The sequence below is a fragment of the Schistocerca nitens genome, chromosome 2 (genome assembly GCF_023898315.1).
Source record: "Schistocerca nitens isolate TAMUIC-IGC-003100 chromosome 2, iqSchNite1.1, whole genome shotgun sequence".
Lineage (NCBI taxonomy): Eukaryota > Metazoa > Arthropoda > Insecta > Orthoptera > Acrididae > Schistocerca > Schistocerca nitens.
Window position 1 is genome coordinate 1,025,892,595 of NC_064615.1, and position 15,447 is coordinate 1,025,908,041.

The following is a 15,447-nucleotide window of genomic DNA, read 5'->3' on the forward strand; positions in this document are numbered from 1 at the left end:
GGCGCCCAATCTGCTGCTTCATGTAACTGGTGGTTGAGGCGCCCTGCCGTCCGAGAGAGCTGCCACACTTGAATGAATCTCGTTAGAAACCCACACCTATTTATATGTGGCTGTGCACCTCTGTTTTACCATACGTGCCGCTTCGCGTATGTACTCATAACAAGCTAGGTTGGCCAGTGGGCCGCTTCTGCCTGTGATTTGCGACATGCAAAATCGCTATGTAATCTCTTTCAGCAATTTGACTGCTCTGTGACCTCTATTCTACTTCGGAACTGTTGGTATGCGTAACTCACAGCAATCCGACTCGCACCTGGCTGTAACTTGTGGTCAGAATATTGCACAAACTAACTTTCCCTATCGTAAACTGTGGTGCCGCTACAAAGTAGAAAAAAATGTATTCAAATGTGTGTGAAATCTTGTGGGACTTGACTGCCAAGGTCGTCAGTCCCTAAGCCTACACCTACTTAACCTAAATTATCCTAAGGACAAACACACACGCCCATGCCCGAGGGAGGACTCGAACCTCCGCCGGACCAGCCGCACAGTCCATAACTGCAGCGCCCTAGACTGCTCGGCTAATCCCGCGCGGCCACTTAGTTATACGCAGGTGCTTGATGAGGTTGAAACTGACCAATAGTAAACAGAACTATTATATAAAGCTATAGCCTCAGTGGGAACATTTCTTCATTTAATCAGTAATACAGTATGCAAACATTAATACCAACAAGAAATAAATGCGATATTTTCTTTAGACTCAACAATATTTTAGGCACGATAAACGTTAACGTTCACACTGTAAATTGTAATGAATACTGGTACTACAGTAAAGAATACCGGTACGGCCGGGATGACCTTCTTCTTCGATTGCAGGGGCCCACTGCTCATCGAGTTCCTCGAGCGTGGAACCACAATCAGTGCACAGCGCTACGACGATACTTTGTAGAAACTGCGACGCGCCATGAAGTCAAAACGCCGAAGAATACTGTCAAACTGAGACATCCTGCTGCACTTGAACGACTTGCCCCCTCCCAGCTGTCAGTCCTATCGGACGACGGCAATGTCTCATCGATTTGGTTGGGAAACACTGCAGCATCCTCCTTACAGGCCAGATCTTTCACCATGTGATTTTCGCATCTTTGGTTACCCGAAGAAATACACGCGCGGTCGTCAATTTCAGTCGGACGAGGAAGTCGTGACTTGATGCGGTTGTGGATCCGTCAGCAGCCCACCGCGTTCTACGAATCAGCAATCGATCGTCCCGTCTGCCAGTGGGATAAATGTCTTAACGTATGTGCTGGCTACTTTTTAATGGAACTATTTCACGGTCCCGTTGTGGCCGGTGTTCTGTTTTCATTTGACTGCACCTCATATATGAACTGAACAACAGTGAGAGGCGTGGGTGACGTGCTACTGGTCGAAGTCGATGTGGAAGTCAGTTTGCGTCCATTGAGTGTTAAGAAATGTGTTGCAGTCTTGTATTGGTTTAGGTGTTGTGATCTTGACCACACTCTGAAGGACTGCACAGAAACAGGATTTTTGCGCAACAGATGTGAGGAGAAGGGCCACAACAGACCAGAATGCAAACAAAAGAGCCTAAAGAATGCTGTAATCCATGCCCGAAACGGAACAAATTCTGAAACAACTCTGAAACGGCCGGATGCTGCACGCGAAAGAACTTACACCGCGGCCAGCTTGCCCGAAAGGACTACGGAGCCGCACAGAAATACAGACACCCCAACAACAACATCGAATAATCAGGTGCAGCAAGCCCCGCGGCTACGACAAAATCAAGTTCTGATCTCCGTCGACAGGGTGGAGATCCTGATGGCGGGAGGAAGAGTGGAGACGTCTGACGTCCTCTCTGCTGGTGTTTACGACAACTGTTGGGGAAAAGTGGATAACGTGGAAGCGGAAACGCGGCAGTCACCATTACTGTACCAAGGGATCCATTTCGGATTCTGAACATGATGGTTCCCGAACACGATGGACTATGAGGACGATATGCTAGCTCAGGGCGAGACCCGACATGGCTCGGAGGCTTACAGCCACACCGTATTGCAAATAGAGCTGCTCAATCGGCTCGGTAGAGAACTCCTAAATAACGAATGTACGTGAGAAAGGCGAGAAAAAGAACGAAATGAAAAGGCTGCAAACAATAACGAGCAGAGTCCACCACAATTATCGTCCAGCGATGAACTAAGGAAGCATTACTGTAACTTCAAAAGCAGATCATACGCCTGTCTCAGCAGGGGTCTCAGTATGGAATCGATAGTTCTACCTCCACTGCGCTCCAGTCTTCGAACATTGACTCTACGACTGTTACTAGTGCACCAAACTCATGGCGTGGACATCATCCAAATCCTTTCATCCCCAGTGCCCTCTGCTTCTTGTAGCAAACCATAAACTACCCCCAGGGCATTGACAGACGCGGCAAAGATAAAAGTCACCACCCAAAGTGCTTCTTCCTCTGTGGCCCCGCATAGTCAATTGGTAGGAGACTTGAAACGCCTTTTGCCGAGAAAAGGCACCATAGACAGTGCGTCGCCAATAATGTGCCCTACAATCCAGTTCCGCTCAAACTGGTACCTCCGTAAGGATGCCTCTTACTGCCCAGTCAAAACCCTGTAGCGGTGCAGGTGACGGCTCAACGGAAGTTAACGGAAGCAACCAAAACGCAGACAACTGGAGCAATATTAATTTTAGTGATATAAAAATTACGAATGTCTGAAGTAGTGCTAGAGGGGACTGACACCGTGAATCGTACAGGGTTATCCATAAATCCGTAAGAGTACGAGGGGATGGAGAACTCTTTTGACCAGCACCTTGAAAGGCATCCCAGATATACTCCATAATGTTCATATCTAGAGAGTTTGGTGGCCAGCGTAAGACTTTAAACTTAGTGTCCCTGGACCTACTCTGTAGCAATTCTGGACGTGTGAGGTGTCTCATTGTCCCGGTAAAATTGCCCAAGTCCGTCGGAATACACAAGGGACATGAATGGAATCAGGTGATCAGACAGGATGCTAACGTACGTGTCATCTCTCAGAGTCGGATCCCGAGTCGTATCTAGACGTATCAGGGGTCCCATATCATTCCAGCTGCACACGCCTCACACCATTACAGAGCTTCCACTAGCTTTAACAGTTCACTGCTGACATGTAGGGTTCATGGATTCATGAGGTTGTCTCCATACCCGTTCACGTCCATCCGCTGGATAAAATTTTAAACGAAACTGGTCCGACCAGGCAGCATGTTTCCAGCCATCAACAGTCCAACGGCTGAGTTACGGGGCCAGGCGAGGAGTAAAGCTTTGTGCCGTCATCAAGGGTACACGAGTGGCCCTTTGGCTCTGAAAGTCCGTGTCGATGATGTTTCGTTGAACGGTTCGCACGCTGATGTTGATGGCACTATATAGAAATCTGCAGCAATTTGCGGAAGGTTTGCACATCTGTCACGTTGAACGATTCTCTTCAGCCGTCGTTAGTCTCGTTCTTGAAGGATCTTTTTCCGGATGCAGCAATGTCGGTGATTTGATATTTTGCCGGATTCGTGATATTCGCGGTACACTCTTGAAATGGTCTTACGGGAAAATCACCACTTCATAGCCACCTCAGAAATGCTGTGTCCAATAGCTCGTGCACCGTCTATAACACCACGTTCAAAGTCACTTAAATCTTGATATCCTGCCATTGTAGCAGCAGTAACCGATCTAAGAACTGCGCCAGGCATTTGTTGTCTTATAATAGGCGTTGCCAACCGCAGCGTCGTATTCTGACTATTTACGTGTCTCTGTACTTGAATATGCATGCCTATACCAGTTTCTTTGGCGCTTCAGTGTAGTTAAATAAGCTAGAGTCTCAAGAAATATTTCAGACGCCGCAACCACTCTTAAAGCGAAGAACTCATCGAAATAGGAATATGGTCTGCTACCCTATAGCGGAGTAAACGGACAGAACAATATTATGAACCGATAACTCACCGACAAAACAAGCACGCGCTCTGTGAAAGCACGAGTGAGGCTTGCAGAAGGCGAGCGGAAGGACTCAATATAGACAAAACATACAGGGACCTCGTGAAGGGTCCTCGACCTAACAAAGTCTAGAGTGCATAGCTACATTTATAGCAAGTATCTTTAATTAGGCATTTACATCTGAATGCTATCAGGAGTACCTTGTTGAATGCGTAGGTTAATAGCACAGTACCATGGAAGCTATTTCCTGATGTATTATCCCGCCCCCCCCCCCCCCATGAACCATGGACCTTGCCGTTGGTGGGGAGGCTTGCGTGCCCCATCGATACAGATAGCCGTACCGTAGGTACAACCATAACGGAGGGGTATCAGTAGTTGCAGGGGCAACAGTCTGGATGATTGACTGATCTGGTCCTGTAACACTAACCAAAACGGCCTTGCTGTTTTGGTACTGCGAACGGCTGGAAGCAAGGGGAAATTACAGCCGTAATTTTTCCCGAGGGCATGCAGCTTTACTGTATGATTAAATGGTGATCGCGTCCTCTTGGGTAAAATATTCCGGGGGTAAAATAGTCCCCCATTCGGATCTCCGGGCGGGGAATACTCAAGAGGAAGTCGTTATCAGGAGAAAGAAAACTGGCGTTCTACGGATCGGAGAGTGAAATGTCAGATCCCTTAATCGGGCAGGTAGGTTAGAAAATTTAAAAAGGGAAATAGATAGGTTAAAGTCAGATATAGTGGGAATTAGCGAAGTTCGGTGGCAGGAGGAACAAGACTTTTGGTCAGGTGAATACAGGGTTGTAAATACAATATCAAATAGGGGTAATACAGGAGTAGGTTCAATAATGAATAAAAAAATAGGAGTGTGGGTAAGCTACTACAAACAGCATAGTGAACGCATTATTGTGGCCAAGATAGACACGAAGCCCACGCCAACTACAGTAGTACAAGTTTATACGCCAACTAGTTCTGCAGATGATGAAGAAGTTGATGAAATGTGTGATGAGATAAAAGAAATTATTCAGGTAGTGAAGGGAGATGAAAATTTAATAGCCATGGGTGACTGGAATTCGACAGTAGGAAAAGGAAGAGAAGGAAACGTAGTAGGTGAATATGGATTGCGGCTAAGAAATGAAAGAGGAAGCCGCCTGGTAGAATTTTGCACACAGCGTAACTTAATCATAGCTAACACTTGGTTCAAGAATCATGAAAGAAGGTTGTATACATGGAAGAACCCTGGAGATACTAAAAGGTTTCAGATAGATTATATAATGGTAAGACAGAGATTTAGGAACCAGGTTAAAAATTGTAAGACATTTCCAGGGGCTGATGTGGATTCTGACCACAATCTATTGGTTATGAACTGTAAATTAAAACTGAAGAAACTGCAAAAAGGTGGAAATTTAAAGAGATGGGACCTGGATGAACTGAAAGAACCAGAAGTTGTACACAATTTCAGGGAGAGCTTAAGGGAACTATTGATAGGAATAGGGGAAAGAAATACAGTAGAAGAAGAATGGGTAGCTTCGAGGAATGAAATAGTAAAGGCAGCAGAGGATCAAGTAGGTAAAAAGATGAGGGCTAGTAGAAACCCTTGGGTAACAGAAGAGATACTGAATTTAATTGATGAAAGGATAAAATACACTCCTGGAAATGGAAAAAAGAACACATTGACACCGTTGTGTCAGACCCACCATACTTGCTCCGGACACTGCGAGAGAGCTGTACAAGCAATGATCACACGCACGGCACAGCGGACACACCAGGAACCGCGGTGTTGGCCGTCGAATGGCGCTAGCTGCGCAGCATTCGTGCACCGCCGCCGTCAGTGTCAGCCAGTTTGCCGTGGCATACGGAGCTCCATCGCAGTCTTTAACAATGGTAGCATTCCGCGACAGCGTGGACGTGAACCGTATGTGCAGTTGACGGACTTTGAGCGAGGGCGTATAGTGGGCATGCGGGAGGCCGGGTGGACGTACCGCCGAATTGCTCAACACGTGGGGCGTGAGGTCTCCACAGTACATCGATGTTGTCGCCAGTGGTCGGCGGAAGGTGCACGTGCCCGTCGACCTGGGACCGGACCGCAGCGACGCACGGATGCACGCCAAGACCGTAGGATCCTACGCAGTGCCGTAGGGGACCGCACCGCCACTTCCCAGCAAATTAGGGACACTGTTGCTCCTGGGGTATCGGCGAGGACCATTCGCAACCGTCTCCATGAAGCTGGGCTACGGTCCCGCACACCGTGAGGCCGTCTTCCGCTCACGCCCCAACATCGTGCAGCCCGCCTCCAGTGGTGTCGCGACAGGCGTGAATGGAGGGACGAATGGAGACGTGTCGTCTTCAGCGATGAGAGTCGCTTCTGCCTTGGTGCCAATGATGGTCGTATGCGTGTTTGGCGCCGTGCAGGTGAGCGCCACAATCAGGACTGCATACGACCGAGGCACACAGGGCCAACACCCGGCATCATGGTGTGGGGAGCGATCTCCTACACTGGCCGTACACCACTGGTGATCGTCGAGGGGACACTGAATAGTGCACGGTACATCCAAACCGTCATCGAACCCATCGTTCTACCATTCCTAGACCGGCAAGGGAACTTGCTGTTCCAACAGGACAATGCACGTCCGCATGGATCCCGTGCCACCCAACGTGCTCTAGAAGGTGTAAGTCAACTACCCTGGCCAGCAAGATCTCCGGATCTGTCCCCCATTGAGCATGTTTGAGACTGGATGAAGCGTCGTCTCACGCGGTCTGCACGTCCCGCACGAACGCTGGTCCATCTGAGGCGCCAGGTGGAAATGGCATGGCAAGCCGTTCCACAGGACTACATCCAGCATCTCTACGATCGTCTCCATGGGAGAATAGCAGCCTGCATTGCTGCGAAAGGTGGATATACACTGTACTAGTGCCGACATTGTGCATGCTGTGTTGCCTGTGTCTATGTGCCTGTGGTTCTGTCAGTGTGATCATGTGATGTAACTGACCCCAGGAATGTGTCAATAAAGTTTCCCCTTCCTGGGACAATGAATTCACGGTGTTCTTATTTCAATTTCCGGGAGTGTACAAAAATGCAGCAAGTGAAGCAGGCAAAAAGGAATACAAACGTCTCAAAAATGAGATCGACAGGAAGTGCAAAATGGCTAAGCAGGGATGGCTAGAGGACAAATGTAAGGATGTAGAGGTTTATCTCACTAGAGGTAAGATAGATACTGCCTACAGGAAAATTAAAGAGACCTTTGGAGGAAAGAGAACCACTTGCATGAATATCAAGAGCTCAGATGGAAACCCAGTTCTAAGCAAAGAAGGGAAAGCAGAAAGGTGGAAGGAGTATATAGATGGCCTATACAGGGGCAATGTACTTGAGGACAATATTATGGAAATGGAAGAGGAGGTAGATGAAGATGAAATGGGGGATATGATACTGCGTGAAGAGTTTGACAGAGCACTGAAAGACCTAAGTCGAAACACGGCCCCGGGATTAGACAACATTCCATTAGAACTACTGACAGCCTTGGGAGTACCAGTCCCGACAAAACTCTACCATCTGGTGAGCAATATGTATGAGACAGGCGAAATCCCCTCAGACTTCAAGAAGAATATAATAATTCCAATCCCAAAGAAAGCAGGTGTTGACAGATGTGAAAATTACCGAACTATCAGTTTAATAAGTCACAGCTGCAAAATATTAACGCGAATTCTTTACAGACGAATGGAAAAACTGGTAGAAGCCGACCTCGGGGAAGATCAGTTTGGATTCCGTAGAAATTTTGGAACACTTGAGACAATACTGACCCTACGACTTATCTTAGAAGAAAGATTAAGGAAAGGCAAACCTACATTTCTAGCAGTTGTAGACTTAGAGAAAGCGTTTGACAATGTTGACTAGAATACTCTCTTTCAAATTCTGACGGTGGCAGGGGTAAAATACAGGGAGCGAAAGGCTATTTACAATTTGTACAGAAACCAGGTGGCAGTTGTAAGAGTCGAGGGACATGAAAGGGAAGCAGTGGTTGGGAAGGGAGTGAGACAGGGTTGTAGCCTCTCCCCGATGTTATTCAATCTGTATATTGAGCAAGTAGTAAAGGAAACAAGAGAAAAATTCGGAGTAGGAATTAAATATCGTGGAGAAGAAATAAAAACTTTGAGGTTCGCCGATGACATTGTAATTCTGTCAGAGACAGCAAAGGACTTGGAAGAGCAGTTGAACGGAATGGACAGTGTCTTGAAAGGAGGATATAAGATGAACATAAACAAAGGAAAACGAGGATAATGGAATGTAGTCGAATTAAGTCGGGTGATGCTGAGGGAATTAGATTAGGAAATGAGACTCTTAAAGTAGTAAAGGAGTTTTGCTATTTGGGGAGCAAAATAACTGATGATGGTCGAAGTAGAGAGGATATAAAATGTAGACTGGCAATGACAAGGAAAGCGTTTCTGAAGAAGAGAAATTTGTTAACATCGAGTATAGATATAAGTGTCAGGAAGTAGTTTCTGAAAGTATTTGTATGGAGTGTAGCCATGTATGGAAGTGAAACATGGACGATGAATAGTTTGGATAAGAAGAGAATAGAAGCTTTCGAAATGTGGTGTTACAGAAGAATGCTGAAGATTAGATGGATAGATTACATAACTAATGAGGAGGTATTGAATAGAATTGGGGAGAAGAGGAGTTTGTGACACAACTTGACTAGAAGAAGGGATCGGTTTGTAGGACGTGTTCTGAGGCATCAAGGGATCACCAATGTAGTACTGGAGGGCAGCGTGGAGGGTAAAAATCGTAGAGGGAGACCAAGAGATGAATACACTAAGCAGATTCAGAAGGATATAGGCTGTAGTAGGTACTGGGAGATGAAGAGGCTTGCACAGGATAGAGTAGCATGGAGAGCTGCATCAAACCAGTCTCAGGACTGAAGACCACAACAACAACATTAACAGGTGTCCTATCATCCTGTGCCTTCTTCTTGTCAGTGTTTTCACATATTACTTTCCTCTCCGATTCTGCACAGAACCTCCTAATTCCTTACCTTATCGGTCCACCTAATTTTCAACATTTGTCTGTAGCACTACAACTCAAATGCTTCGAGGCACTTCTGTTTCGGTTTTCCCACAGTCAAGTGCAGGAAAGCTAAGACGAAATGGCTACATGAAAGATGTGAAGACATGGAAAAAAAGACGATTGTCGGAAAGACAGACTCAGCATACAGGAAAGTCAAAACAATCTTCGGTGACATTAAAAGGAAGGGTCATAACATTAAGAGTGCCACGGGAATTCCACTGTTAAATGCAGAGGAGAGAGCGGCTAGGTGGAAAGAATACCTTGAAAGCCTCTATGGGAGGGGAGATTTGTCTGATGTGATAGAAGAAGAAACAGGAGTCGATTTAGGAGAGTAGGGGAATCAGTATTAGAATGAGAATTTAAAAGCGCTTTGTAGGACTTAATGTCAAATAAGGCAGAATTTCTAAAATCATTGGGGGAAGTGGCAACAAAACGATTATTCACGTTGGTGTGTAGAATGTATGAGTCTGGCCACATACCATCTGACATTCGGTAAAGCATCGTCCACACAATTCTGAAGATGGCAAGAGGTGACAAGTGCGAGAATTACAGCACAATCATAACAGCGCATGCATCCAAGTTGCTTACAAGAATAATATATAGAAGAATGGGGAAAAAACTGAGAATGCGCTAGATGACGATCAGGTTGGCTTTAGGAAAAGTGAAGGCTCGAGAGAGGCAATTCTGACGTTGCGGTTGATGATGGAAACAAGACTAAATAAAAATCAAGACACGTTCATAGGATTTGTCGACCTGGAAAAAACGTTCGACAAAGAAAAATGGTGCAAGATGTTCGAAATTCTGAGAAAAGTACGGGTAAGCTATAGGGATGGACCGGTCATATACAATATGTACAACAGCCAAGAGGGAATAATAAGAGTGGACGGTCAAGAACGAAGTACTCGTATTAAAACGGTGTAAGACAAGGACGTAGTCTTTCGCCCCTACTGTTCAATCTGTACATCGAGGAAGCAATGATGGAAATGAAGGAAAGGTTCAGGAGTGGAATTAAAATTCAAGGTGAAAGGATATCAATGATACGATTCGCTGATGTCATTGCTATCCTGAGTGAAAGTGAAGAAGAGTTACAGGATATGCTGAATGGAATGAACTGCCTGATGAGTACAGAGTATGGATTGAAAGCAAATCGAAGAAAGACGAAGGTAATGAGAAGCAGTGCAAACGAGAACAGCGAGAAACGTATCAGGATTTATGGTCACGAAGTAGATGAAGTTAAGGAATTCTGCTACCTAGGCAGTAAAATAACCAATGACGGACGGAGCAAGGAGGACATCAAAAGCAGACTCGCTATGGCAAAAAAGGCATTTCTGGCCAACAGAAGTCAGCTAATATCAAATATCGGCCTTAATTTGAGAAAGAAATTTCTGAGAATGTACGTCTGGAGTACAGTATTGTATGGTAGTGAAACATGGACTGTGGGAAAACCGGAACACAAGAGAATCGAAGGATTTGAGATGTGGTGCTACAGATGGATGTTGAAAATTAGATGGACTGATAAGATAAGGAATGAGGAGGTTCTGCACAGAGTCGGAGAGGAAAGGAATATGTGGAAAACACTGATAAGGAGAAGGGACTGGGTGATAGGACATCTGTTAAGACATGAGGGAATGACTTCCATGGTACTAGAGGGAACTGTAGAGGGCAAAAACTGTAGAGGAACACATTGGAATAGATCCAGCAAATAATTGAGGACGTAGGTTGCAGGTGCTACTCTGAGATGAAGAGGTTAGCACAGGAAAGGAATTCGTGGGGGGCCGCATCAAACCAGTCAGAAGACTGATGACCAAATAAAAAATCTCGTGTTATTTCAGGCAAGTGCGTCAACTTTTACATCTCTGCCTACATTCTTCCGTGAATTACTGCATTTTCAAATGTTAATGGATTTTCGGGTCACACTGTAGACTGGGAGGTGGCTGCCCAGGAGTGAGAGGCGCAGTGTCTTTCTGGACAGCATCGGTGGTGGCATCCTGGAAATGTAAACTTTCTGTCACCTTTGCATCTTCTCAATACATAAATTGTTAATCTTAAACATTTCTACCTAAGATTTAACATAATAAGAAATCAAGTTTCATTGTACCTACATGCATAACTTAATGTTGTACATAATTTAATAAGTAATAATTATAATTTAATAATCATTAATAGTTAATTAATAACAAAATGTAATTGTAACAATTATATTATATTAAATTATATTTTGATTAATAATAATTTTATAATTATAATTTAATATTGTTCACTACGTGGCTGGTCTTTTGTAAGTGTGGAGCAAATAAAGTAGAGTAGTAATCTAAGTACGGAGAGGCGGCTCGGTGTGTTGCAGACGCAGCACGGCGCAGCTGAGGAGGCGTACGCTTTATGCCGTGATGCTGTTCTTCCTGCTGGGCCTGCCGTGGCTGCTGGGACCGCCGGCCAGGGTGCCGGCTCTCGCCTACCTTTTCTGCATCGTCGCCACGCCACAGGGGTAAGTGCCACCTCTCACATTCTACGGAGCCTTTAATTTTTCCATCCTGACTTTAAGCTCTCTGGCTGCCGACAGTACTCTGCATTCAGGATATTTTGACCCTGACACGTATTTGTGTTGTTCAAAAATGGTTCAAATGGCTCTGAGCACTATGGGACTCAACTTCTGAGGTCATCAGTCCCTTAGAACTTAGAACTACTTAAACCTAACTAACCTAAGGACATCACACACATCCATACCCGAGGCAGGATTCGAACCTGCGACCGTAGCAGTCGCGCGGTTCCAGACTGCAGCGCCTAGAACCGCTCGGCCATGCCGGTCGGCATTTTTGTTCTGGATGCACGTGCTCTCACCACAGTCCCATCTCAGGGTTCACTGGAAGGACAGTCATCCAAGTGAACTCTTTGCGAGTCTTACACTCTTTAAACTTCCTGGCAGATTAAAACTGTGTGCCGCACCAACTAGAGACCTTTGCCTTTGGCGGACAATTGCTCTACTGACTGAGCTTGCAAAGCGCGGCTCACGACCTTTCCACACAGCGTTACTTCCGCCAGTACCTCTTCTGATACCTTTCTAACTTCACAGATAAGGTTTTGACAGAAGTAAAGCTGTGAGGAAAGGTCATGAGTCATGCTTGGGAAGCTGTGAGTAGACCATTTGCCCACGAAAGGCGAAGCTCCAGAATCGAGTCTCGGTGAGACACACAGTTTTAATCCGTCAGGAAGTTTCATATCAGGGCACACTCCTCTTCAGAGTAAAAATTTCGTTGATTTACACTCCTCATATTTTTACTATTCATGGCATTACATAAATGAGGAACCCTAAAAGGAACAGTGTAAGCAAGTAGTGTTACACCGAGGTAATTGAAGACGGAACAGGAACTCGAACTGAATCAGCCTGAGCAACAAGCCGACCGTACTATTTCTCACGTAAATATCGTGGTCGGAAGCGAAGGTAGCGACACGAGTTCCTGTTCTTCTTCACGGGTTAGCTTGGAGTCCGTTACTACCTCAAATTTCAAACCATATTTTCATGGGGCGAAAAACGTCTCTTCTTTCAGTAGGATGATAATTGATAGCAGATTTCGGGAAACTATCGTTGTCCGTCCTTCGTACATGGTGCTCCGCGTTTTACTGAGACATTTTATCACTGAAAAAATTATTTTTAATTGCTGTCTAGTTTCTTCATTCCCATTCCTCTCCCGTAGAGAGACCTTTTACTGCTCTCAGTAATATGATTTGAGATGCCTGTATTTTATTTTTGTAATATTTTTATTTTCCGTTGTCTCTTTACCGTAAAGCAGAGTCTCACCTAGTACTTTACCTTCCAGTGTTCCTTGAATTGTTCACCTGCGTTCCTCAGAAAAAGTATAATATGGCAGTTAGAATACCGTCATATACATACAGGCCACTTTGTTGTAATACCAACCACAATACAAGTAGAGGGTGATGTTCAAGGCTGGCTGCATAGACAGGTGATGACCATTAATGGAAATATACATACAGGCCACTTTGTTGTAATACCAACCACAATACAAGTAGAGGGTGATGTTCAAGGCTGGCTGCATAGACAGGTGATGACCATTAATGGAAATATACATACAGGCCACTTTGTTGTAATACCAACCACAATACAAGTAGAGGGTGATGTTCAAGGCTGGCTGCATAGACAGGTGATGACCATTAATGGAAATATACATACAGGCCACTTTGTTGTAATACCAACCACAATACAAGTAGAGGGTGATGTTCAAGGCTGGCTGCATAGACAGGTGATGACCATTAATGGAAATATACATACAGGCCACTTTGTTGTAATACCAACCACAATACAAGTAGAGGGTGATGTTCAAGGCTGGCTGCATAGACAGGTGATGACCATTAATGGAAATATACATACAGGCCACTTTGTTGTAATACCAACCACAATACAAGTAGAGGGTGATGTTCAAGGCTGGCTGCATAGACAGGTGATGACCATTAATGGAAATAGAGAGAGCTACACCATCAGCGCCAAACTGGACGATGCCAAACACATACTCCAGTATTCCCATGCCTTTTGGATGTACTGATTAAAATTTTATGCTGATGTGAGGTTCTTTTCAGGACAGAAAAAAGGACATTCGTACAGACAACGACTGGTGTGAATGACGGATGTTGGGTTTGTCTACCCTGTTGATAGTTTTCATGTGGAAATGGCAACACAGTATGGCCACAGCGCATGCACGTGCAGCTTACTGCCGTGTTTCGGGCTTTTTTCAGGAACGTCGAATCAATCACGTGAGGGACATGCGAGTATCATAATGACAGATCCCTAAGACGTCTATTATCAAAATATTGAACCTATGCCGTATCAAGCGAAATTTGAGAATAGATTGACGATTTCTATTCGTAGGGAGAAAACAGCATGTTATCTTGGATGAATAGTCAGTGACAGGTATAGAAGTAACTTCGGGATGTGCCCCAACTACCTGTGTTGTGACCCTTGTCCTTTGTATTGTATATTGAGGAGCTTGTAGGCAATATTAATAGTAACCTCAGACATTTTGCAGTTGATGCAGTTATCTACATTTCCTAGTCACATCAGTGTAGCCACCTCTCAAAAGCCTAAGTAACCGTCTTGTGCAGCACAGTCCGCTGTGAGACGAGCGGAAGGAGAGTCAATGAGGCTCTGCATGGTACCGACAAAAGTGCGGAGCCATGTCGGCCCCAGTGCCGTGACCAGCTGTGCTATGTCTCTCGACTGAGGATCCATGTCGCGAACGGCCCGATCAAGGTGGTCTCACAGACTCCCTATTAGGTTTAAATCCGGGGCGCGTGGTGGCTTGGGGACTACAGTAAACTCATCCCAGTGATCTTCGAACCACGGAGCTACGCTGGAAGTTAGGGTGCACCCATCTCCAGGTGGTCGCTCATGTCGGCACCAATGATGTGTGTCGCTATGGATCGGAGGAAATCCTCTCTGGCTTCCGGTGGCTATCTGTGTTGTGACTATGCAAGACAGCCAAGTCACAATGAGAGGAAGCCGAAAGGCACGTGCTTAAACTCACGCAGGCTGGCGTGAGGTCTGAAACAGGATACGTAATGAATGCTATAAAGAAAAGTACGTAGCTGCTGGAATACTTAACTTTAATCCACAATTGGTGAACATTGGTCTTGTTGATACAGTATTATCATCTCAATATAACTTGGTGATGGCGCCTTGCTAGGTCGTAGCAATTGACTTAGCTGAAGGCTATGCTAACTATCTTCTCGGCATATGAGAGCGTATTTGTCAGTGTGGCTTCGCTAGCAAAGTCTGCTGTACAACTGGGGCGAGTGCCAGGACGTCTCTCTAGACCTGCCGTGTGGTGGCGCTCGGTCTGAAAGTACTGACAGCAGTGGCGACACGCGGGTCCGACGTATACTAACGGACCGCGGCCGATTTAAAAGCTACCACCTAGCAAGTGTGGTGTCTGGCGGTGACACCACAATCTCATTTGGTGAAGACTGCCAGTTTCGCTAGCGGGATGAAAGCAGAGCTCACCATCTGCAGCATAGTCGACAGGACTGACTGCGGACCTTTGGTACAGAGCCTAGTGGAGGGTCTGAATCAGAGGCTAAGACGGTTCTGCGACCGTGTGGGCTGCAGATTCCTCGACTTGCGCCATAGGGTGGTGGGGTTTCGGGTTCCGCTGGATAGGTCAGGAGTCCACTACACACAGCAGGCGGCTACACGGGTAGCAGGGGTTGTGTGGCGTGGACTGGGCGGTTTTTTAGGTTAGATGGCCTCGGGCAAGTACAGAAAGGGCAGCAGCCTCAAAGGCTGCGGAGCAAAGTCCGGACATGCGGGGACCAAGCAGCAATCGGTATTGTAATTGTAAACTGTCGAAGCTGCGTTGGTAAAGTACCGGAACTTCAAGCACTGATACAAAGCACCGAAGCTGAAATCGTT

The 15,447-nt window shown here is 45.8% G+C and overlaps 1 protein-coding gene across 2 annotated transcripts in view; it reads left to right on the top strand.

Moving 5' to 3' along the window:
• Window positions 1-15,447, top strand: part of LOC126237373 (uncharacterized) — a 786,945-nt gene that overhangs the window by 229,162 nt on the left and 542,336 nt on the right. For both annotated transcript variants that reach the window (XM_049947458.1, XM_049947457.1), the window contains exon 13: window positions 11,374-11,514. In XM_049947458.1, the coding sequence (XP_049803415.1) occupies window positions 11,374-11,514 (141 nt within the window). The remainder of the gene's footprint in view (window positions 1-11,373; window positions 11,515-15,447) is intronic.